This window comes from Nyctereutes procyonoides, unplaced genomic scaffold, assembly GCF_905146905.1.
Source record: "Nyctereutes procyonoides isolate TBG_1078 unplaced genomic scaffold, NYPRO_anot_genome, whole genome shotgun sequence".
NCBI lineage: Eukaryota > Metazoa > Chordata > Mammalia > Carnivora > Canidae > Nyctereutes > Nyctereutes procyonoides.
This window is the reverse complement of record NW_026575136.1, coordinates 17,677,265-17,700,873: the sequence shown is the minus strand read 5'-3', so window position 1 is coordinate 17,700,873 and position 23,609 is coordinate 17,677,265. Positions and strand designations below refer to the sequence as shown.

The following is a 23,609-nucleotide window of genomic DNA, read 5'->3' as shown; positions in this document are numbered from 1 at the left end:
CACTTCTCAATACACACTGGGGATTGGGGCTTCAACATATGAATTTTTGGGGAACACAAACATTCCATCCATAACAGACATAGAGAAGGTATCTAGGGGAAGAACTCTGTAAGGAGACTCAAGGGCAAGTGCTAAGGTCCTGAGGTGGGAGTGTACTGGGCTTTCCCAGGAACAGTAGAGACTACAGGGCAAGAGTGATAACCCTGAGGGAGAAGGAGAGTTCAAGATTAGGTGGAGAGGATGGTGGCAGGTGTATAGGACCTTGTAGGCGAACAAAGGAGCGTTGAACTCTGACAACGATGGAAACCTAGTGGAGTGTTCTGGCCAAAAAATAAAAAGTCTAACTTATATTCTAAAGCTATAGCTCTCAATAAGGAAAGATTTTACCCCCAAGGAGATATTTGGTAAATGTCGGAAGACATTTTTAGCTGTCACAACTGGGAAGATATTACTGGCATCTAGTAGGGAGAGGCCAGGGACACTGATACACGGGCTGCAGTGCACAGGATAGCCCTTCACAGGAGAGAAGTCTCCAGTCCCAAATGTCACTATGTTAAGGATGAGAAATCCTACAGTAAAAGGTCACCCCAGTTGCTGTGTTGAGAACAGCGGTCATTAGAAGAAGTCAGGAAACCAGTCAGCAAGTTACTTCTATCATCCAGGTGAGCAATGATGCAACTTAGAGGGAAGCCCTGCAGTGGAAGTGGTAAGAAATGGTCAGATTCAGGATCCATACTGAAGGTCGAGCCCTGGGGTTGTGGAGGGATTGAATGTGGGTGGTTAAAAAAAAAAAAAAAAAAAAAGAACAAGAGAACAAGAAGAGTCGCAGATGACCCCAAGAAGATCAATAGAGCAATTTATGTAATTTATATGCAAAAAAAGGCATACTATCTGTCTCGAAAGAAAGCTCAGCACAAGGGGTCAGGAGACCTGAGTTCTTTGTCTAATACTGTAACTCACGAATCATGGACCACACTACTGGGAATCAGCATGCTCGCCCACAGAACAAGGACAGGAGGTAGGACTAGCTAACTTCTAGGTGTCTTCAGCTCTAATATTAAATAGTCTATGAGTTCATACCTATTAACTTTGCCACTTACAAAAAAAATTACCCTTAAATTTAGGAAGAAAATTGTTATATGAAGAGATTTGCTATAATTGCCCTGTGATCAGTTTATCACAGTCTTCTATGAGTCCACAAAGAGGTGCAGTTACTGAAGGTGTCAAGAGACCAACAGCCACCCACCTCATTATCCATAAAATAGAGGGAGAGTCTAATCTTTTCCCTTGAGGATAAAACACTGCAGAGGTCACTCTGTCAACAAAGCACAGCAGCTTTATTATGATTCATGAGAAATGAAGTATTCATCTTATGGAAACTGCTGTTACAAATATAAAGGATTAATTCCATAAAGGTCTGACAGGTCCCGAGAAAACCTTAAAAATTCAGCAAACTTCATGGTTGACATTGTGCTATGAAGTCTGATGTGGGGACCCATATTGATAAAACATTTATGTTATAATGAGTCCCATTTTCTCAAAGCAGAGGTCAAACAGTGGTTTTCATTAAAATGCTGCCATTCATTTTGTTGTGATATTTACTGTATCTTGTCTCAGCAGAAAAGTGATATTTTCCTGCTTAGTCCATGAATGACATCAAAAATGAAAACCTATAATGATAAGAGGTATATCAGCTTTGGAACTGAGGGCCAATGAGCTTTAAATCAGGTCAGTATTTATTAAACACTGTATGTTATTAACTGGTGATTTAAGTTTAATGGGAGATGACTTGGAGAGCAAGGATGAAGTCCCTTTAAAAGATGAGAACCACAGGATGCCTGGGTGGCTCAGTGGTTGGGCATCTGCCTTTGGCTCAGGGTGTGACCCCACAGTCCCGGGATCGAGTCCTATATCAGGCTCCTTGCTTGGAGCCTGCTTCTCCCTCTGCCTGTGTCTCTGAGCCTCTCTCTCTCTCTCTGTGTCTCTCATGAATAAGTAAATAAAATCTTTAAGAAGAAAAAAGAAGAAGAAGAAGAAGAAGAAGAAGAAGAAGAAGAAGAAGAAGAAGAAGATGAGAACCACAAGGGGACCTCTGAGCCCTAAATATGCAAAATATGCATGATCTACATGAACTTCACAACTGAAGAACTATTTATGTGTCTCTCTCTTAATGGAAGATGAAGAAACAAATGTGTTTCTTACCTAAAAAAGAGCTTATTGCCCAAATGAATTAGTTGTTGTTTTTCCCTGAAAAAATTCTCATCAGGTTCCCATTTTACAATGGAAAAGTTAGATACAGGCCTGTGTAGAAATGGGGAGTCTCACGGATAGCAGTGACAGTTCCAGCTCTGGAAGAGAGAGTGCTTTATTCTACTTCCCTTGTGTCTCTACTCTTTCTATCACACAACGTATTCATAAGAATGGCTTATTCTACTGAAAACTTCAACGGAGCAGATTTAAATTGTATTTGTTTATCTCACACAACCCTTAGTAGTCTTTACCTAGCTCAGAGGTAGTTAGTAATAATTATCGAATACACTTGTACAAACAAAACCATGAAAACTTTAGGTAAATTCCTTAAATCAGTGAAAGAAAATCATAACGTACATGACCTAATTCTCCTAAATTGGCTGAGCACTATGGAGATTACTTGATATCAATAGAACCAAAATCAATATCCATACTGATAACATTTCCCTGCATATTTGGAAACTCTTTCTGTCAAGAGCCAGATGGTAAATGTTTTCAGCTTCCTAGGCCAAGAGGCAACCCTGAGATTATTATATAGATACTTATATCATCATTTAAAAGGTAACCATAAAAACATGTAAGCTATTATTAAACAAACTTACGAACAAAAACAAAAAAACAAAAACAAGCAGAGAGCCAAGTCTAGTCCTCTCTTGGGCTGTAGCCTTTGATTCCTGTTCTGGGAAGACCATTCTGCTGATTCACTTCCCCGGGATTCAAGCCTGGAGCTGCCACCTTGTGCTAAACTCACTACTTTCAGCACTGCATTCCTCTTGGCAATCTTGGCGATGGATTTACCATTTACGAGAGCTTTAACAAGAATATCTATGTGGTCTATAGGCTGTGCACACAGATGAACCTTTCCATCATAGCCATTCATTCATTCATTCATACATATTATTAAACATCTATCAAATGCCTGTGTACCTCCCCAGCTACCTTGTTCCTTCTAAGAGCCCTCCAGTTTAGGGCCACGGACCCTTTCCAGATCTATACATCTCCTCTCTTCTTGTCCCTCCCCTTGCTGTCTCTGTACACTGGCCTAATGTCCCTGCGACCTGCTGTATCTATTCCAAAGACTTAGCAGACAGAATTGAGGAATTCTGTGGAAAATATATTTTTATAATTGCTGATGGTATGTAAAACACATGCTATTATCATGTCATCATTTACTAAAAAGCCTTAGAGGAAGGCAAAACAGCCTTGTTAACTTTTTTCATCTTGCACGAATAAGTATTCAAGGTAAAGGGAAAAGCCATTTTTTCTTTGTTTCCTTATTGTAATTAAGGCAGTAGAGTCTAGCCCACTGCCCCAGGACAGCTGAGTTTTTTATTGGCTTTAAAAAGGCTACAACATTTCAGTTATACTTGATGAATAGATCCTGGAAATCTACTGTACATCACAGTGCCTACGGTTAGCAGTGTTGTGTTGTATACCTAAGCATTTGCTAAGATGTCATATCTTATGATAAGTGCTTTTTATCACAAAAAAATAAAAGAAAAAAAGAGGGTGACAGGAAATTTTTGGAGGTGACGGGTATGTTTATGGCATTGATTGTGGGGATGGCTTCATGGGCTTATGCTTATCTCCAAACTCATCTAAGATGTATTAAACATGCATAGCATTTTTGTATATCAAGCATGCCTCAGGCAAGTGGATTCAAAAATCATCTAAAATTACCTAGATGTCTAGGTAATTCAGAGCTAGGGAACTGTCATGGTGTCACCAGCAGCACCTTGTGGGTTCCTGTGGTTGTTTAACCAGTTTGTACCATTTTTGGATAAGCTTCTATCCAGTGTATTTATCTTATCTGACCTTTAACAAATTTCTTTCATATTGTCACTCATTAAAAAAAAAAAAAAACAGCATAAGAATCAAAGCAATGATTGTCTATGCCACCACTTAGAAACAGTAAAACCCTAAAAAGTATCTAAATGATAAGCAGCAGATTCCCTGGAATGATAGAAACTGTAATTCTATTAAAGAGACCAAGTGTTATCATAAAACACTCAGAAGTAAATTGATGTAAAACTCTCAGCTGACAAGCAGAACTGGGAGCAGAGAATGGGCTGAGTTTACAGAGTGTAGCACACTGGTTTCCAGCTGAAATGTGGACTCCCCCATAATTCATCAGCTGTAGACACTTTACCCCCAATACCCATAATCCCAGACACACACATCTGCTTTCTTTTTTATTCGGCCCCATGTACGGGGCTCTGTCCTAAAGTCTTAAGCTCTTTTATCCTCACATTACCTCCAGATCAGAAGAGCCAGGGACTTCATAGATGTCACTGGAATATAACATCTCTTTGTTATGTAACATTTTGATTTGTATGCTCTAGGCCAAGACTACAATTTTATTTATTTTTCAAAAGATCTTATTTATTTATTATAAAGAGAGAGAGCGCATGAAAAGTAGGAAGAAGCAGATTCTCTGCTGAGCAGGGAGCCTGACAATGCCTGCTGGATCCCAGGACTCTGAGATCATGACCTGAACCAAGGCAGATGCTTTAACCAACAGAGCCACCCAGGCACCGCAAGACTGAAATTTTGAAAGCCATAATTATTACACATGTTAAATCATATTGCCAAACATGTTACTATCTTTTTAATATAATTAAATAAATGAAGTATCTCTTACCATTTCAATGTTTTGTTTTGTTTTGTTTTGTTTTTCTCTCTCTCCCTAAAAAATACATTTGAAAAATATGTCCTTGAGGCACCTGGTGGCTCAGTGGTTGAGCGCCTGCCTTCTGCTCAGGTCGTGATCCTGGAATGGAGTCCCACATGGGGCTCCCTGAATGGAGCCTACTTCTCCCTCTGCCTGTGTCTCTATAACTCTCTCTGTGTCTCTCATGAAGAAATAAATAAAATCTTTAAAAAAGAGAAAAAATATATCCCTGCTATTGTGCATCCAAGGGACTGCATAATATAGAGATGAAAAGAACTAATAGCAATCAAGGTCACTTATATATAGCCAGATCCATTTTCTTGTGAGTAGGGTTGGTCTGAGAGTTGGGGCTGGACTTATTCACTGCTTTTAATCATGGGTTAGTGTTGCATTAAGACGTGTTGAAGGTTTGCACTGTGGCTTAGGAATATTGTATTCTTTGTCTGCTTATTTTTTTCTTATGGTTCTAGTAACTTACCTAGAATTTACATGGCAGCCTCATTTGATCCTGTTGATCAGGAACAGATTGCTAACTTTATTTTGCATGTAGGGGGAAAACAAGGCTCAAGAGGTTAACTGTCTTGACCAAAGTCACATGTCTCAGAAAAATCTAGCTTTTTGTCTTAGTTCTATCTATGAATCATTCTTTCTGCTTTTTATCAAAGCCCTTTCTTTTCTCAAACTACATAAAAGTAGAATACATAGCCAAAGACGGGCAAACCAGCTCAGAGGCACGTAGTATTAATTGAAATATTTGATACAGACTGTGCCTACGCTACTGTGATTTCAGAAAATCCCTCAAATAGAATTTAAGCACTTTTGGTCATAGGACTATGTAATCTGGGAAGAAGGATTAAGTCAATGATTCTGTGGTATAAAATGGCTTCTCAAACTATAGCTTTTGTCACCCAGTTCAGTCCTAGAAGGATGAACCTAGGTTAACACAGCAAGCATTGGTAGGAGAAGCACAAGAGTATGGGTTTGCCTGAGAAGGGATGGATGCGGGTGTTGGGGAACGAGGCTGAAGCAGTAGTACCAACTTAGAAAGCCTTCCTCTGTTTTCTCTTTGAGGTTGTCCCAGAACCACAAAAAAGCCTGGATTTGTCCCACATAACTAAATCAATGGAAAACCAAAGCATTTAAACATTACAAATTATTAATTACTAATATCAGACTTCTCAAATTTTGATTTTGTCCATACAATTTTTGTTGATCTACCACATATATTAATACCTGATTTACTACCCTCAAAGTCAAGAACTACACCAAAACTTTTGTTTAAATCCTCTCTCCCATTTGTGTTTAGCACTGATGAACACATTAAAAAAAAAAAAAAAAAAAAAGCACTGAATGATGCTGTCCTCAGGGAAGAAGACTCTCTTACTACCTTTGACATGAACCAAAGGGTAACGAAGAAAAATGAGTGAGCATTTTGAGCTTCCTTTAGTAATTACTTTCCACTAGGCCTAAACTGTAGTTCATTGGCTGCAGGATGCAACTGTGGTCCCTCACTTATAAGCAAGCAGCACCCATAAAGCTCATAACCAGGTCCACATATTAAAAGAATTTATGGATGCCCACCTGGGCATCTCCAAAATATACAGTAACACAGTTGGTAAAGATTTTAAAAGTAGCTTTTAAATAGGACTGATGTTGAACATCAGTGTAATAATCATTTTGCCATCAATGTAAAATACAGTAAAATCTAACCAAAAAATGTATATGGTATGAGGAGAGAGTACTTATGACACTATGCATTTCGCTCTTAGCTAATTTCAAGCTAAATCACTGGTGCAATGACTAGGATAATCACATAAGATACTTTTGAGACTGAAAGGGGACTCGGTTTATAATTACTCCAGGACAAAATGTATACATGAAATTGTTCTAAGCAATTTGTGATGTATGGTCTTCAACCTATCACCATTTTAAAGATGATGCAGATGTTCATTCTGGCACTCTTTCTCAAAATCTGTATTTTTGTCTGATAGTGAGAAATCCTGTCAGGCACTAGAAGCATTCAGAATTAATTATTTGAAAATATAGTATATATACTTCTATTTCTGCAATCCATAATATGCTGTCATGCTTTGGAGTTTTAGATAAATTTGGAATTAAAGAGAATTATTGCCTCATTCTCCTCTAAATGTTTTTTTACTCATTAATGGAAACTTCTTGGGGGAAAAAAAGAAAGAAAGAAAGAAAGAAAGAAAGAAAGAAAGAAAGAAAGAAAGAAAGAAAGAAAGAAAGAAAGAAAGAAAGAAAGAAAAAAGAAAGAAAGAAAAAAGAAAGAAAAAGAAAGAAAGAAAGAAAGAAAGAAAGAAAGAAAGAAAGAAAGAAAGAAAGAAAGAAACTTCTTGGGGTGGGTGTGAAAGGCCATGATGTATTGGAATACCCCCTGGTGTTAACTGGAAAGGGATGGCTCTAGGCTCATCAAACTGGCATGTAGCTGGAAATAAACTGAAATCAAATGACTAAAAATGTGTTAAGTCTCAGTGAAGAGGACAGTAAACCAAAAGGTATCATACTTCCCTGTTGGTCTACAAAGGAACTGTGAAAAATGACAGATGAGTCATGGCAAAAGGAACTCTGGCCACTTAGACACTGTTAACTCCACTGGCTTTGACCATAAAGAATAAAGCAGAATGAAACATGAAAGTGGGGATCATAGGGGAGAGCCCTGCTCCATCACATTCAATGACTCACAACTCTATGCCTTTTTGCTTAATAGTTGTGGGTCAATGCTTTGACATGGATAAATATGCTCAGAAAACCTTTCTAGTCAACGCTGACATCAGCAACTAATAGTTTAGCAGGACTGTAGCTAAAGCAGGGTAAAATTAGAAAAGATTGAGTTGGTAGTTTTGGTTACATTAATTATTCGTTCGTATAAACAATACTTTTTTAAAAATTTACATAGCATGAATGGATCTTCAATTGACTACATCAGGACAGTGTACAAAGTAACTACTACGTAATATAGACACTAATCATGTTTTTGAAATTTAGCCTTTGTGGGTGGGAAGAACAAAGTAACTAATACTGAAACCCATCACATGATTTAATTTTCAACTACTCAATGAAATTATTGTTATGCTGATTAAGAAGAGGAGAAAACTGAGACTGAGTCTATGACAAATGCCAGTTTGTCCAATGGATGAAGCTGAATGTGAAATAACGTCTTTGACTCCAAACTCCATTTCTCATCGTCAGATTGGTTTCTCTAGGAGGTTCTGTTTCTCTCCTGTTTCTCGGGAATCTGGTTTTTATTTATTTTTTTTTTTTCTTTTCCTTTCTGTAACAGGCCAGATAACTTTTGGCTTTGTAGAGCAACTACTTAACTCTACCATTGTAGCAGGAAAGCCATCATGGAGTATGAAAAGAAATGGCACAGATTCCCACCCTACTTCCTGTTCCAAAGTAATCATCAGAAATGAAAGCAAACTAAACAAAATAAATAAAATTATTCAACACTTTAATAGTTAAGAATGTCTTAAAATGGTACCCCTACAACACCTCTAGTATATAAATCCTGGATAAGGAACAATGGTATTCATTCTGGCATTCTGTAACCTTCCCCTTCCAGGCCCTCCATCCCCTGGGTACCCAATGCTTTCCTACCAGACTTACAGCTCTCCTCTCAAAATGCCATCCATCCCTGCCCTTCTTTGCTGACTCGTTCTGAATGCTTCTTTCTTCAGTTTCCCATTTTCAAACCTATTCAAAATAGCATCACCTAGTGGAAAGGAAAATTCAGTAACTTTTATCCACATTAAGGTATGATTCATTAAAAATCTTAATGTGGTGAATTTAAAAATCATTGCATTTTAGGAGTATGCTTAATTAAATTCAGCAACTACTTATTAAGTCTCTATATGCTAGATACCAGGAGTGGGAAGGTTTCTAAAGAAAGGAACGTAGATCTAAATCTTAAAAATATTTAGGCAAATCCGTTCCTAAGAATTAGACAAAAAATATTTAGGAAAATCCATTCCTAAGAATCTACCTCAAGAAAAATAACTCAATAGAACAGAAATTACTGCACATTAAAAAAAGCTAATTAGTGTTTGATATAGCAAATCCAGCTAAATAGAAACTTATTAACTATCTAATATTAAAGAAATAGAGAAGTAAGTCACAGAACATAAAGATAATGATACATTTGGAAACCATCAAAATGATCACTGTGAAGAACAGTAAGATACATGCAATAATAAGCAAATTATTAGGACAGACCCGTGGATGATTGGTTTGGGGTGAAACTTCCTTCTGGTTACACTTCAAATAATGTCATGAAATTACCCACTCATTGCATCTAAAAGATCATGATGCTGCATTAATATTGCATTAATATTTTAGTATGGTTCTAATGGTGTCTGCATATGCATCAAGCTTGTATATGTAAAGAATAAATAATCTGTGGCTTCCTCATCCTAAACTCTTTCACTATAGAAGGAGACGTGTCCTGCTGAAATCACCACATGGACAAGGCTGCTACCATAACTGAATAGCCTTTTTGTAGTTGTTAACTATACCACCACTGAAAAACACAGACATGCAACAGTTCTTTCTTTCCGTGCATTTTTTTTCCTTTCATTTTGAAGCCTACGCCCTTGTTCCTCAGAGGCCAGTTAGCAATGCAATACATTAATTTGTACTTTGGAGTGAACTCTTTAATCCCTTTTTGTTCTCTCACCTCCCAATCAAACACACACTCTCACATTTGCATGTATTAACATAATGAAACATTAATTACACAGTGTCTAGGATAGGACAAGCAAAGCGCTTCAATCAATCTCAATAACTCGCATCAGGAAGGTGAACAACGCTGCCCAGCCTTATCAGGACCACATAATAGACACAAACACAGGCTCAGTGCCTGTTGTGAGTGTGATTTATAACCAACATCTAAAAACAAAAAGCAGAAAATTACAAGGAGACTAATCAATAACAATTATCTTAATGATAGATGGACAAATTTTATTCCTTTGTTGGGTGGTATTGCTAGTCTAGTGATTTGTTTGCAACAGGGGATAAAGATTAAGCAGACTGCTCTAGAAAACCAATGAGGTCTGAAAATGCCTAATTCCTGAGTGCAAAGAGTTGTTGCATTATCAGATTTCCCTCAAGAAACCGTGAGAGTTTATCTGAAAAAAGAGAAGGTGACTACCATGGCCGCCCACAGCTGTCTTTTGTATCTTCCAGGTTTCAGTTGGTCTTCCAAGTTATATATGGTGTTTCTCTGCTTAAGGTCTGAATTCGGCCAATGGCAGCCTGCAGGGCCACATTGCATGCTTATCAGCATCAGCGCTGATTGAATGTGGCTGAGCTGTGCCAGTGGTTAATTATGTAAAAGGCAATACGCAAGGGTTTCATGTTTGGATCCCACTACTTATAAGCATCTTCAATATTTCACATGCTTTTAAAGAGTTGTTTTTTTTTTTTTTTTTTAACAATATCAATTGCAGGGACATATTTGTATTGGAGTTCACAGAAGCCCAGTTCTTATTGGATGTCTTCTTAGAACCGTGATAAGAGAAGAGATGAGGTGAGGTAGGTTGGGGTGAGGCAAGAAAGGGGGAAAAAAAGGAAAAGAAAATAAAGGAAAAGAGGATGTTGTCACATTCCTTAAAGGGCATGCCTCTAGACCATGGTTTCTCGACGTTGACACTATTGACATTTGGGATTGGATAATTGGATAATTCTTTCTTGCAGAGAGCTGACCTGTGCATCGTAGAAGTTTATCAGCATTCCTAATCTGTACTCACAAAATGCCAGGATTCTTTCCTCTCTTCTTCCAGTCATGACAATCAAAAACATCTCTAGGCATTACCATGGGAGGGACAAAATCATCTCCAGTTGAGAACCACTGCCCTTTCAGTACAAGAACCATATGTAAAGTTCATTTAAAGAAAAAAAAGAAAAAAAAGTTAATTAAGGCAAACTGCAAAAGATGATATGATTACATAAAAAATTGTTATTACATACTCTTTGAAATAAGTAGATTTCACTCAGTTTTTAAGTCAATACTTCAAAGCATTTATAAAATGTTGAAAGCCAAGAAACCTAAATTCTATTCCTAATGATCCCATCCTGGCTGTGTGGTCTTGGGCAATTAAACTTCTGTTTTCTACATATCACTTTCTTTCTCTGCAAAGTGAAGAACTTAGACGAAGTGACTTCCAAGTCACTGCTGCATCTAACATTCTGTAGTTCTACTTGTAGAAGAGTTGACTCATGTGGTTTAGCTCTTTAACCAGGACAGTCCACATTACCCCCAAACATCCCAGCCAGTATGGGCCACATTTCTCCACTCAACCCTTCCTTCTCAGAGCAGTGTTTCTCAATGACCTTAGCATAGTCCAATGATTCTAATTCCATAAGAAGAAAAACTAAACACATTAAAATCCTAATATGTAACTTAGCAAAGGTAGGAGTAGTTCCTGTCTCTGTGTTTCTTTACAGAGATGGAAGCATCAAGGGAGCAAAGATTAGCTAGGGCTTCTTTAATGACTTGGGAATGATAAAAAAAAAAAAAAAAAAAAAAAACAAAAAACAAAAAACAAAAAACAGCAAATAAACAAGAACAACCAAACAGACCATTAAACCAAGACTGATATACTGCTTATTGTGCTAAAGCTTTCATTTTTCCCATTATGATGGTTTTTATTCAAGGTAGAAACTATACATAGCAAAAAAAAAATTGTAATTGTTAAAAATCCAATTTTCCTGAATTTGACCCTATGGGCAGTGAGGTCTTGGAAGCACATGCTTTCTGATTTGTGGTTCTCAGAGCCCATTAATATTTGTAATCACTTCTCCAAATACACACACTCTTCCCATAGATCCCTAGAGATTCGAGAGACCAATCTGCCCTTCTGACAGCTGTCGAATCCTTGTTTGCATGAAAGATGCAACAAGTCAATGAAATCATCCTTCAGGACTCTCAGGCCTGTCAGCTATTGGCTATTGAGACTCATCCATCCGTAGACTCTCATTTGGGCCCTCTCATAACTGATATGTTAGCTTGTGCATTCCTGCAATTGCTCATGTGAGTACAAAATAAAATGACATGACAGAGACACAACAATATAATTCTCTACAACCAGAGACTTGAAAGACCTGCCTGCCAATATACCACAGTGTGTTCCCATTTACAGTACATTTATCTCAACAAAGTGTTCAGGAAATCATCTTTCATGTAGGTTGTACCTGTCTTTTTTCATTGCCTCTCAACATTCTAAAAGATGCATCAAAATACAATGATCCTTATATTTTCGTGTATAACAGTCTTGGGAGAAGGCATGCGAACTACCTCGCCCTAAGAAATGGAGTGCATGGCAGTAATATTACACAGAGAAATCTTTAGTCTGCATACTTGGTAAGATACCTCCTACGTATCACTGCATTTCAGCTGCCTCTGGTAAGATGAAGAACTTTATTTCTAAGGCCACAGGCACCAAAAAATGTATACCAGTAACAACTACTGAATACTTCTTCAGGAGCTTATGATCTCCTCATAATAGTTCTCCATTTTATTCATTAAGAAAGTGGGAGAGAGAGACAGAGCACACAGTCATAATCACATAGGAGAAGTACTCATAAATCCCAGAAACCACATCCTCATCAATAGGAAAGCTATACTGTTTTGTAGCTACACACCAACATTCTGGAAAAGCCACCCTATAGTTTGAGCCAAGCACTGACCAGGAATTGGGGGTAAATGTTTACCATTAGGGGAATAAATTGCATGACTCTAATGAAGTGGGAGAGTTGGAAAAGCAAGCAGCCAATTCATTGCAAATGCAAAACCACTCTTTCTCTATAAAATGAAAGCCACAATAAAACTGATGGGCCATGGGTTATGAATACATTGTTCTGGGTTTTTAAAACCCAAAGATATTTTAAAAACCATAATCCAAACATAACCAAACTGTAAAGTATTCACTAACAAATGTGTATATTTCAGTCCTGCCGTTCCAGCCAACAACACCAGCAAAATCCCCATTCCCTGCTCTCCTGACCAGCTGTATTTGGTTACACTTCATGAAAAGCCACAGCTTCCAGAGCTCATTTTCTTTCAATTCAGTGGATTTGGCAATTTCAACATAAAATAATTAAAATTTAAAAATAAATAAATAACAGTATCTGTGGGTCATAAACTTGCAATCTCAGCGGTTTTAATGTTTAAAATAAATGTTTAATGTCCAACAGCAGGATTAGGTGATATTACAAATGTGGATCATTTTCTTCTTTGGGATGAACAAAGCAAATAAGAGGAGGAAAAGCAATCAAGGTTGCAGGATCCTGAAACTCTGTTATTCATTACACTGTCAGCTTCACGGTGACACTGGTTGTCATGTTTTCTAAGTCCTCATCCCAATAATTTATTAACCCAAAGCAGTTTCAGACAAATAAGAGATGTTCTTGATGACCATATAAAACTAAATGTTGATCAGCCATAGTTATTCTCAAAAGAATAGCACTATTTTTACAAGCCAATGTGGGTAAAGACTAGAAAACATTGTCTGCCCACACAGCAGAGAAAAGAAAATTTTAATTGCAATAACTAATCACTATGGATTTCCATTTCTTACTGCTTTCTCATGATTATGAAATCTATTATTGCTGCAACAACACACCTACTACCGCTAATATCATACCTAAGGGATGGCTTCTATCAAAATAGATGAACATATTTTTTATCTCGAGTTGTACGAGAAAGACTCTTATTTATTAGACTCTTTAAAAATACCCAGGGGTTTTCTAAGCAAGGGGAACTTCAAGTTTGGAGTGTTTCCCAAAGCTGGTAGCTTTCCTTTCCTAATTATGATTAATAATGATAACATTAATAACAACTTTTATTATTGAGTCGTATTTAATCTGCTATTCACTATGTTAAAAGTCACTTACATGTTATCCAAAATATTCCTCACATTTAACTGATAATGTGGCTGCTACCATTATCTCTGCCTAATAGATGAGTAAACTGAGGCTCAAAGAGGCAACATAATTTGGCCACTGTCATCCAGCTGATTAGTGGCAGTGCCAGCACTTGAAGTTGAGTCTTCCTGAATCCGATTCTGGAGACTGTTTTTTTATCAGAGGATTGTGTTTGGAGTTGGGAAATCTCAGTTCCAGTGCAAAAATTTAAAAATATAAAATTTCTAAAAATTGTTCATTCTTTAAATATTTCCAAAAAACTAGGGAAAGAAGAGAGATGTACACAGACAATGCTGAAGAGTCCACTATGTTGAGACGCCAGGCAATTGAGGCATATGGAAGATGAGATATGAAAGAACAGACATATGTAGACCAGCAGAGAAGATGTGAGATGATGTTGCACATGGCGAAACCAACTGAAATGAAGGTACTGTGGTGGGGAGGGATGGGATTCACAAGGAAGTGACCATACGATATGAGACTCATTAGATATCAGGAGAAGGAGACAAGCCATAGAGTAGGGTTAAGATCATAGACTCTGGAGGCAAGCATATCTAGATTTAAACCCTATCTTTGCTACTCAGCAGCCATGTGATCTCAGCAAATTACTCTCTTTTTTCTCTTCTATACAGCAAGAATAAATACCACTACCAATTTGATAAAGCTGTTGGGATTTTTTCAATAAAACACTTAATATATTGTCTGTAATGAGTATAAAAATGCTATTATAACTGTGTATGGGGCAGTGGACCCAAACCTACTAGTGTTAGACTCAACCATGAACATTTGATCCAAACAATGGTGGGCCATGTCTAGACTGGTCTCTCCTGAGGAGAGGAAGGAACAAAGCTAAGGAACTGACATGCATTTCATTTCTAATGAACGCTTCTTATCTCTATTGCCTTAGTCTCTCGCTCCCCTCTCTGTAATATATTCTAGATACATCATCTCCGTCAAAACTATCTATTTGATATGTTAATTCTTCATTCCTCCTAAGATGAAACCATATTCTCTCATTGTGAGATAATAGAAAAAAAATACACACACATGCACATATATGCACCTACCCATGCACACGCATACCTACACCCACACATACACACACATATGGGTATATATACATACACACAAATATAGCCCTTATGCGCCTGGCTCCCCAGTCAGATGGACCACTCCAAGTGAGTGATTTGTTTGACTTCAAGTATGCCAGCTGTAGGAGCCTGCCATGGCCAAGTCTCATTCTCTAGAGCTCAGTCTTTTAAGTCCAGTCTTCATGCCCCTCTGGAGACCATAATTTGGTATAAAGGACTACTAACATCATACCTGCTCTTTTCTAGGCTTTCCTCTTTACATTCCAGCTTACCATTGAAGCTATAGAATGGCTTAGTGTTCTCCTACCTCTGACTTGCAATTATTATTCCACTCATGGAAACAATAGACAAATTTTGTGCTACCCATAATGTCACAAGCAGTGGTAAATCTCCTGAATTTTATTTGTGTGGAATTCTGTGTCTAATTCATCATGGCTACATTTTGGATTTTTTACAATTATTTATTGATAATGAAAATATTCCATTTGAATTTAAAAACACAGTCAAGAAATTAAAGCAAAAAAAAAGACAAAAATATGATAAGGAAATAAAATTAGGAAGATTAGTTCTAGAACTTCAATGACTGAATAAAAAGAGTTCTGGAAACAGTTGATGGAGATACTAGAAGAGAGGACATTATCAATGGAGTAATTTGAGAAAATCTCCCAGAATTGAAGGGTACCCAAATCCAGATTAAACAGGCCCATATGCATACTATGACAAACATCCATAACAAGGTATTTCATGAGAGTTTAGATTACCACAGACAAAGAGAGCATCCTGTAAGTATCCAAAAAGAGAAACAAAGAGACAGAGAACCTAATAGGATCAGATATCAGAACTCATCAGATGTTTCAGGAGCAATTTTGGAAGCTAGATGACAATAGACCCACACCCTCAAATTCTGGAGGAAAGCACTCCCTTAATAAGAATTCCATACCCAACGAAACTACCAGTAAAGTGAGAGGAAAGAATAAAAACATTTTCTGACATGCAAAGTTTCAATCTAACTGCCCTTTCTCCCACAAATCCTTTCTTAGGAAGCTACTGAAAGATATAATCCATCAAAAGGCAGAGAATAAAGGGGACACGGGCTTCAGGAAATGAGTGCTGTAATACAGAAGGAAAGCGGAAGGGCTTCTCAGAACAGTTGTGAAAGAAGGTCTTGGGTTATAGCAGTGCCCATAATGTGGGAGTCAACCAACACTGGAGCAGGCCAAGAGTCTCTGGGAGAGAGTCTCTATAAAAATAAAAATAAAAAAAAAATTACAGATATACCTGAATAAGTGGGAAGAAACGTAGGCTCATAATGAAGAGATAAGTACAGGAAAATGAAACAAAACCATACAAATGGCAAAAAATAACCATAGTATACTCTGATTCCATATTATAAACACTGAATACTGATCTAAACAAAATTAAGATAGAACTTTATTTAAAAAGAGAGAACTTTATTGGGCATCTAGGAATGAGAACAGGGCACATATAAAGTAGAGGTGAAAGGGTGAAGAGGTATTAAAGAAAGTCACTTCTGTATCTGTCAGTAGATAATGCTTCAAATGAAAACTTTAAAAAAGGAGTAATATTAGCATGTTACTCAGAGAGATGGAGAACAATTTTGTTAACAATCAGGAATTCAATGTGATTACTTCTGGAAAGGGGAGAAAAGCTGAGATGGGGTGACAAGGACATATTTTTATAATAAGCCTTGGTGAACTCTAGAGCTCTTTTAATCATGTACATACACAGGTTGAAAACAATTAACGCGAAATTCATTTTTCCTAATTCTAAAATGTGACTTGAAGTATTTCCATGGCCAGGAGGCCATCACACCTGGAGAAGAATCTGGGATTAATAGGCAGGGTCACTGGGACTTTAATAAGAGTGTTATTTTCCTTAGTGAAGTCCTTCCCACCTTGCTTTTGGGCAATGGGCAGTTTTACATTCACCGATTATTTAGCTTTTTCTTTCTTAAGGCAAGACCATAATCTGAGAGTTAAAAGGTAACTTCACAGAACTACAACGTGTCTTCATAAAACCCAGTCCCACACTGATCAAGTCAAATCTGGCCAATCTTTCATACTTGGAGCAAATGGTACAGTAAACCCCTTGCTGTCTTGTTAAGCACAAAGTTTGCTTCATAATAATGTTATTTTTAGAATTCTGTGAGCTTGACGGGAAAACAGAAAGAACAACCTAACATTAAATTACTCACTTGAACGACTTTCCAAATTGAAACCATGAAGACTGCAAAAGTACAGAGGTGCAACTACGCGGGAACCCATTTGAAATAATTTCAGACCCGAGCCTTGCCATACGGTCCTGTTGGCTTCGATGGAGGCAGCCTACTCGTTGGGTAATACTATGCAGACGGGGCATGGGTGCTGGGGCCCTCTGCCAAGGTCATCTCCGTCCCTGCCCATCTCTGGTGCCCAGATTCTCTTCATGGAATCTGTAAGGATTATTTATCTTTTTTAAGGGAGGAGGGGCTCAAGTTGAAACAGAAGATGTGTTCCTAACATTAATTATCCTTCAGATGAGAGGACTTCTGCTGTGAGGACCACGTGGTTGTCTGAAGCATTTGCCACAGTCGAATGTTAGCCTTCCCCCAGCCAAGCGCACGGGGAGCAGGGGGAGGTAGCGTGTTAGGGAATACTGTGGGAGAGGCACAGGCACATTTACCCGCTCAGGTTGAATATATGCACGTGGTTTCTAACAACAACTGAAATGGTTCCATTATTTTCATGGTTACGAGACATCTTTCCTTACTGCTAACCTCATCTCAATATTCCCTTCTTTTCACCCCAAATCCAGGTCCTCTGGAGATGGAAACCAAAGGCTGTTGGCAAAGGTTGCCTCGGCTGATATTTATAAGGAATGTGCCACATTGCTTTCTGGTAGGCGACGGGGAGCCCTGATGGTTCAGGGGCACCACAAGCCAATATTTCTAGGCCTGAAAGACTCACCCTTCTTTAGAAGGCCCTTCCACTCCCATGTGACTTCCAAATCCCAATTAGCTGACACTAGTTTTTCTCTGTCATCAGTGTCACCTGCATAGCTCAAATGCTGGAGCTATTTAATCCAAAAAGTATAATTCAAAAATTTCATAGCAAATGAGCAGAGATACATGGTAAAATTTCTATTAATTTTAAGTAAGATGCGTTCAAAAATAATTTTCATTTCCACTTTTTTTAAAAGTCAACTCTATATAGACAATGGAGCTGTACAGATCTCTACTAAGTCAGGCTTGCCTTCGGCCTTGGAAATAAGCCTTTGGGCATCCTTCTGATCCCTTGCAGCCACAGGAATACCTATGGCATGTTTCCTGGGTAGCAAGGTCTCTGCCCAGGCTGCCCCGTGTCACCTTATTTTATCCAGCCTTTGGGTGTTGCTATTCTCTCCCTTTCTCTTCTTTACTCATCAACCTGAGTTCAACTTAAAATGACATTCAGAGCACGCTATTCCTCTGCTTAAACCTTTCTGAAAGTCCTACCGCAGGTACCCCCAAATCCTGAATGTGAACCTCTGCAAGTGCATCATCAAGCTTTCTGGCAACCTGCTCTTCATCCTCAGCCTTGATCATCATGCTGTAGTCACAGGGGCCCCTCCTTTACCTTCTGAACTCCCCACTCTACCCACCGGAAGGGTCTTCCCAAATGGGTACCTGGCCAATTCCTACTCATCTTTTGGTTTCAGCTTAATATCATTTCCTCTGAGAAAATTTTCCTGACAGACTGCAAATGAAAAGCAGGACCTCCTCCCAATATAATTCCCTCTCATGATAGGCTGTGTCACTTCCTTAACAATTTGCAGCAATACATTTGTTTTTGTTTTCTGGGTTATATTTATCTCCCCACTGGACCATAAATGCCATGGGGATGGCTTCCATTCCATTATGGTCACAACTCTGCCCTCATTGCCTACAGAGTGTCTGGCACATTCTGGGGCACAATAATAATTTTCTGTCCAAAAATATGACCGTATCATCTCTTTCCCTGACCTCCGATGCTTCTTAAGAACTGTCACAAAAATCCATTCTCTTAACCACTCACTTTGCGCCTGTTGTAGGTGCCAACAAATACTTTTAAGGTTGATTTTTTTCCTTTAATTACCCTTTGCAGGAAGGTATCTATAGTGGGTTGAATAGTGTCCCCACCAAAATTTATATCATCTTGGAACCTGAGACTGTGACCTTATTTGGAAATAAGGTCTTTGCAAATGTAATTAAGGGTCTCGAAATGAAATCATCCTGTTCAGGTGGGCCCTAAATCCAATGGACTGATGTCCTTGTAAAAAAGAGTAGAGGACATTGAGAGACATAGACTCTCCAGGAAGAAGACCATGTGAAGAGAAATTCAGAGATTGCAGTGAAGCAGCTACAAGCCAAGAAATGCTAATGCTAAGTAAGGATCTCCGGGAGCCCCCAGAAGCTGGAAGACACAAGCAAGCTTCTCTCCTACAGGTTTGACTGTGGACCTGCTGGCATCTTGACTTTGGATTTCTGGACTCTATCACGGTGAGAGAATACATTTCTGTTTCAAGCCACCGAATCGATGGTGACTTGTTATGGCAAGGCCATGTTCTACGAGCACTGGGATTATTGTGTAACCACTATGACTTCCTATCACAAAATTACTGAACAGAAAACCGACCCAGAGATAAGGACCCAGACTAATAAGTCAGTTTAAAAACTCATTTTACAAATGCAGGGAGGAATAATAGAATTAGAATCTTGGAATTAAAGTGAGCATCCCAGGTTGTTTGGTCCCACCTTCCCACAATACCGGTGCTCTCCGCAGAGCATCCCCTAAGATGGTTCCGGGGCCTCTGCTAGCCAGCACGACACTCACCGTCCCACAGCGCTACACAGAGCCAGAACTTCTAAGGAAAACAGTATATATGCCCCGAAACTCCCAGCTCACACTGGGAGTGATCCTGACACAGCACTGCTCCTGACAGCTCAATGTGCTTTACAGTTTCAAGGAAGTAAAGCAGCTACAGAGAGTAGGCGACATTGTGGTTTAAATGCTAACAAAATCTTGCCCTATTTTCCTTAAAACGAATTCAATTTTCTCAATAAAGAAAAAAAAATATCACTCAGTGGCATAATTTTATTCAATTATCTTTACCCATATCCCTGTAGCAACTGGAGAAGAGAGTTAATTTTCACACTTGTGACCAACACTCCAGTCAAATTAAGTCAGATCAACTAAGACTTACTGGGTACTTTTATTGGGTAAATGTTTTACTGAAGCAAAACACAGATCTAGAAAAAGTATGCCTGCCATAGCATGCAGTTCAATGAATCTTCTCAAAATGAACCACCTGTGTAGCCTGTACCCGGATGACCGACGCTTACTGCCCCCCTCCGCTCCCCTCCTGCCCCAAAGCGGCCCCTCTCTTGGCTCTTAACTCGCTAGATTAAAAGTGCTGGGTTTTGTGTTTTTTTGCCTTTTTTGTTTTGTTTTGTTTTGGTGTGTGTATGCTAGAATATGGATACCATAAAAATTACCACGTTAATCCCTTTTAAATGTACAGTTCAGGAGCATCAACCGTTCTGGCTGTTTTTGAATCTGATATAAACTGAGTCCTGCAGAAGACGCCTTTACGCATGACTTCTTCCAGTTAGCACCTGTTTAAATCAGGTCATGTCTCTGCAGAGACAATGAATAGCTGCCTTTTTAAGTATTTTATCCCTTGAAGAACAGCACCAGGGAAACTCTGAGATGGGTGGTGTTATGGGGTCAGAGGCCCCGGGGATGTGTATCATGTTGGTGTCATCATACACAAAGGCAGTTTTAAGCCTCTCCAGTCTCTCCCTTGGGTGACCGCCTGCACTCTGGGCCCAGTTGCACTGTGTGTGGCTTCGGAGCATTCAGATTCCAGGCTCTGCGGCCACTGTGAGCAGCACCGAGGCTGGTCCCTGGGCTAGCTGTTACAGAAGCCCCGAAGCAGATGGACCTTTCCTTGCTGGCTCAAACGGGATGTGGACATTCTCTTCATTTAAACCAGAAAGAGGTAAGGAGTGACCCGAGCCTCAAATGCCATAATAGTGTCGATTAAATGAAAGTGACCCTATAAACCCGGACTTCTGATTTATAATGCGTGCTGTTTTAAAGGTTCTATGACATACAGCTTAATGACCTAATATAAAACACTTTTATTTAGCTTTATGGGCCTTGTTACACTAAATACCACATTCCCCCTTGCATCAAAGATTGTGGGATGGTTTGGTTCATCCTGTTGACAAATCTGGACCAGCCTTGGCGGGTCCCGCAGAAGCTGCATGGACTTCTGTGCCCTGCGGCCCTCCTGCGGTCAGGTCCCAGCAGGGACAGGAGCCGGCTGAGGGTCGGCCTCTCACCGGTCCATGTACACAGGGGAACAGGCCCGTGACCCTGCAAGGGGAAGGCTCTCATGCTCTGGGCCTTGGTCACCGGTTATCACATTTGGATTCCCACCCACGCGACTGTTCTCTGCCCTCTTCTTAAGACCCTGGAAGCTTCATCGAACAACGATCAGAAAGCCTTAAAGTTCAGAACAATCCCAAAATGGAAAAGAGTGTGGCCGATGGCCAAGCTTGGAGAATTCTCAGAGAAACTGAAGGGAAGCAGGGCCACATGCACACATAAGGAGGGCGGCAGAGAGCTAGGACACCGCCTTTAAGTAAGGAATCCAGAAACTGTATGGACGATGGTGATGTTGGTGGGTTTTTTTCTGGGACTGTCCAATACAAAATCCTATCTCCCCCCTGCCCCCCTCGTTGGTGGGGCCATTTTGTGACAGCCATGTCTCCAGGATGGACAAAGGTAATTGGACGGTGTTCCTAATTGGGCATCATACTTATTTATCTTCACCATCCGTCACACAAAAGGCCTTGCCAAGCACAACATTCTGACCCTCAATCATAAGCCACGGGTGAGACTGCAGAGGCTTCAGTGAGCAGCTGCCACCGCCACATCCGATTACGTCTTCCAGAGCTTCCTTGCTGTCCACCAGTGAGGTCAGGAGCGCTCCCCTCCCCCCACTGTCCATCACGGGTGACAGGTGAGGGAGGACAGGCCGGCCTTCACAGGGGGTGACTGATTGCCAACATGACAGATTGCTTGTTTCATATGCAAAGGAGGAAGGCGAAGAGGAGCCCCTGGGGACCTGAGCGCTCTGCAGCAGGCAGGCACAGCCTGCAGGCATGGGGCAGGCTAGCCAGGGTCTGGCAAGGGCCCCCCAGAGGGGAGACTGGTAAACAGTGAACCCAGAGGGGCGAAGGCCCCAGCCCTGCATCTGCTCCCCAGGCCTGAGCCACAGAGGCAGAGAGGACGGAGATGTCCACGCCTATTCCTTCTTTTTACAGATGAAGAAACAAAGGCACAAAAGGATTACTACCTGCTTCAGGTCACACCCCTCATTAGTGCCAGGGCTACAAGGACAACCCAGTTCACTTGACTCCTAACCTGGAAGACCTTCTACTGTCTTTATGGCCTCCAAACCCAGAGGAAGCAGCCCCTCAAGAACCCATCGGTACAGAGTATGAGTGGGTAGGACTGGGGGTGAGGGTGGTGGTTTACACATTCAGACCATATGAATGGGCAAGAAACCTATGCACAGCCAACATATGGCTCCAAAGCAATTCAAGATTAGGAGGACTATTTTAATTAGGAGTGGAAGACCGCAGGGACCTTCAGCGGCCCTCCAACGTGAGGCATCTTCATGCAAGATTATTCCACGAAAGTAGGAATTACCTATAATGGAATGATTTGTAACACCCATTTGCATGTTCAAATGCCCTAATAAAATGAAGAATTGGAGAATTTTCTATCAAAAATAATTCTTAAGGAAAGGACAATTGAAAGGATAAAGGGTTAAATGGCATGTTTCCTCCTCCAATCCACCCACCTCCCCACAAAAAGCAATTATGAGAGAGAAAGAGAGAAAGTATGAGGGGAGGAGGAAGAAAATGTAATTACCTCTACACCTAGTTTCAACTTGGAAATAATCCTTACGTAACATGTAACCACTGAATCCTACTAACGGAATAGCCAGTATCGAATAAATAGTAAAACATGCCATGGGAGATGAGTGTGTCTATAAACAATCAGGATTCAAATGGATGAGGCACTTACCCATATTATCAAAAAGTCTTACCACCCAGGTAGGATCATTCCTTTACCCAATATAGCACATTCTTTCCGGTTCAGTACCCAATGCTCTACCATTTTTAAACCTTTTTAAAACACTGTGATAGTAAAAAAATAAAAATAAAAATGTTATAGCCACAAAAGGATTACTACCTGCTTCAGGTCACACCCCTCATTAGTGCCAGGGCTACAAGGAGAACCCAGTTCACTTGATTCCTACACCTGGGTGGCTCAATCAATTAAGCATTTGATTCTTGATTAGTGCAGGTCTTGGATCTCAGGGTCATGAGTTTAAGGCTTACTTTAAAAAAAAAAAAAAAGACGTTATGGAGCTAATTTTAAAAAGTTACTATCCTAAATCAACTGCTTTCATTCTTGCTTGCTCTCGTTCTGGCTTTGTCTAGTTAGTTGGGTTTTATATGGTTATAACATAATGTTCCCTGGAATTTTCAAATAATAATGCAATGCAATCCAAATCTGTCCTGAAGTTCTATTTCCTGCGATATGTTGCAGTGACTC

At 39.6% G+C, this 23,609-nt stretch overlaps 1 protein-coding gene across 1 annotated transcript in view; it reads right to left on the bottom strand.

The window, feature by feature from the left end:
• LOC129495456 (netrin receptor DCC-like) overlaps positions 1-18,541 on the bottom strand; it is a 735,527-nt gene extending 716,986 nt beyond the window's left edge. Inside the window, exons 1-2 of the mRNA XM_055302992.1 lie at positions 18,449-18,541; positions 17,922-18,027 (exon numbers count right to left, since the gene is read on the bottom strand). Coding sequence (XP_055158967.1) covers positions 17,922-18,027; positions 18,449-18,541 — 199 coding nt within the window. The remainder of the gene's footprint in view (positions 1-17,921; positions 18,028-18,448) is intronic.
• Between the last annotated feature and the right edge of the window lie 5,068 nt (positions 18,542-23,609).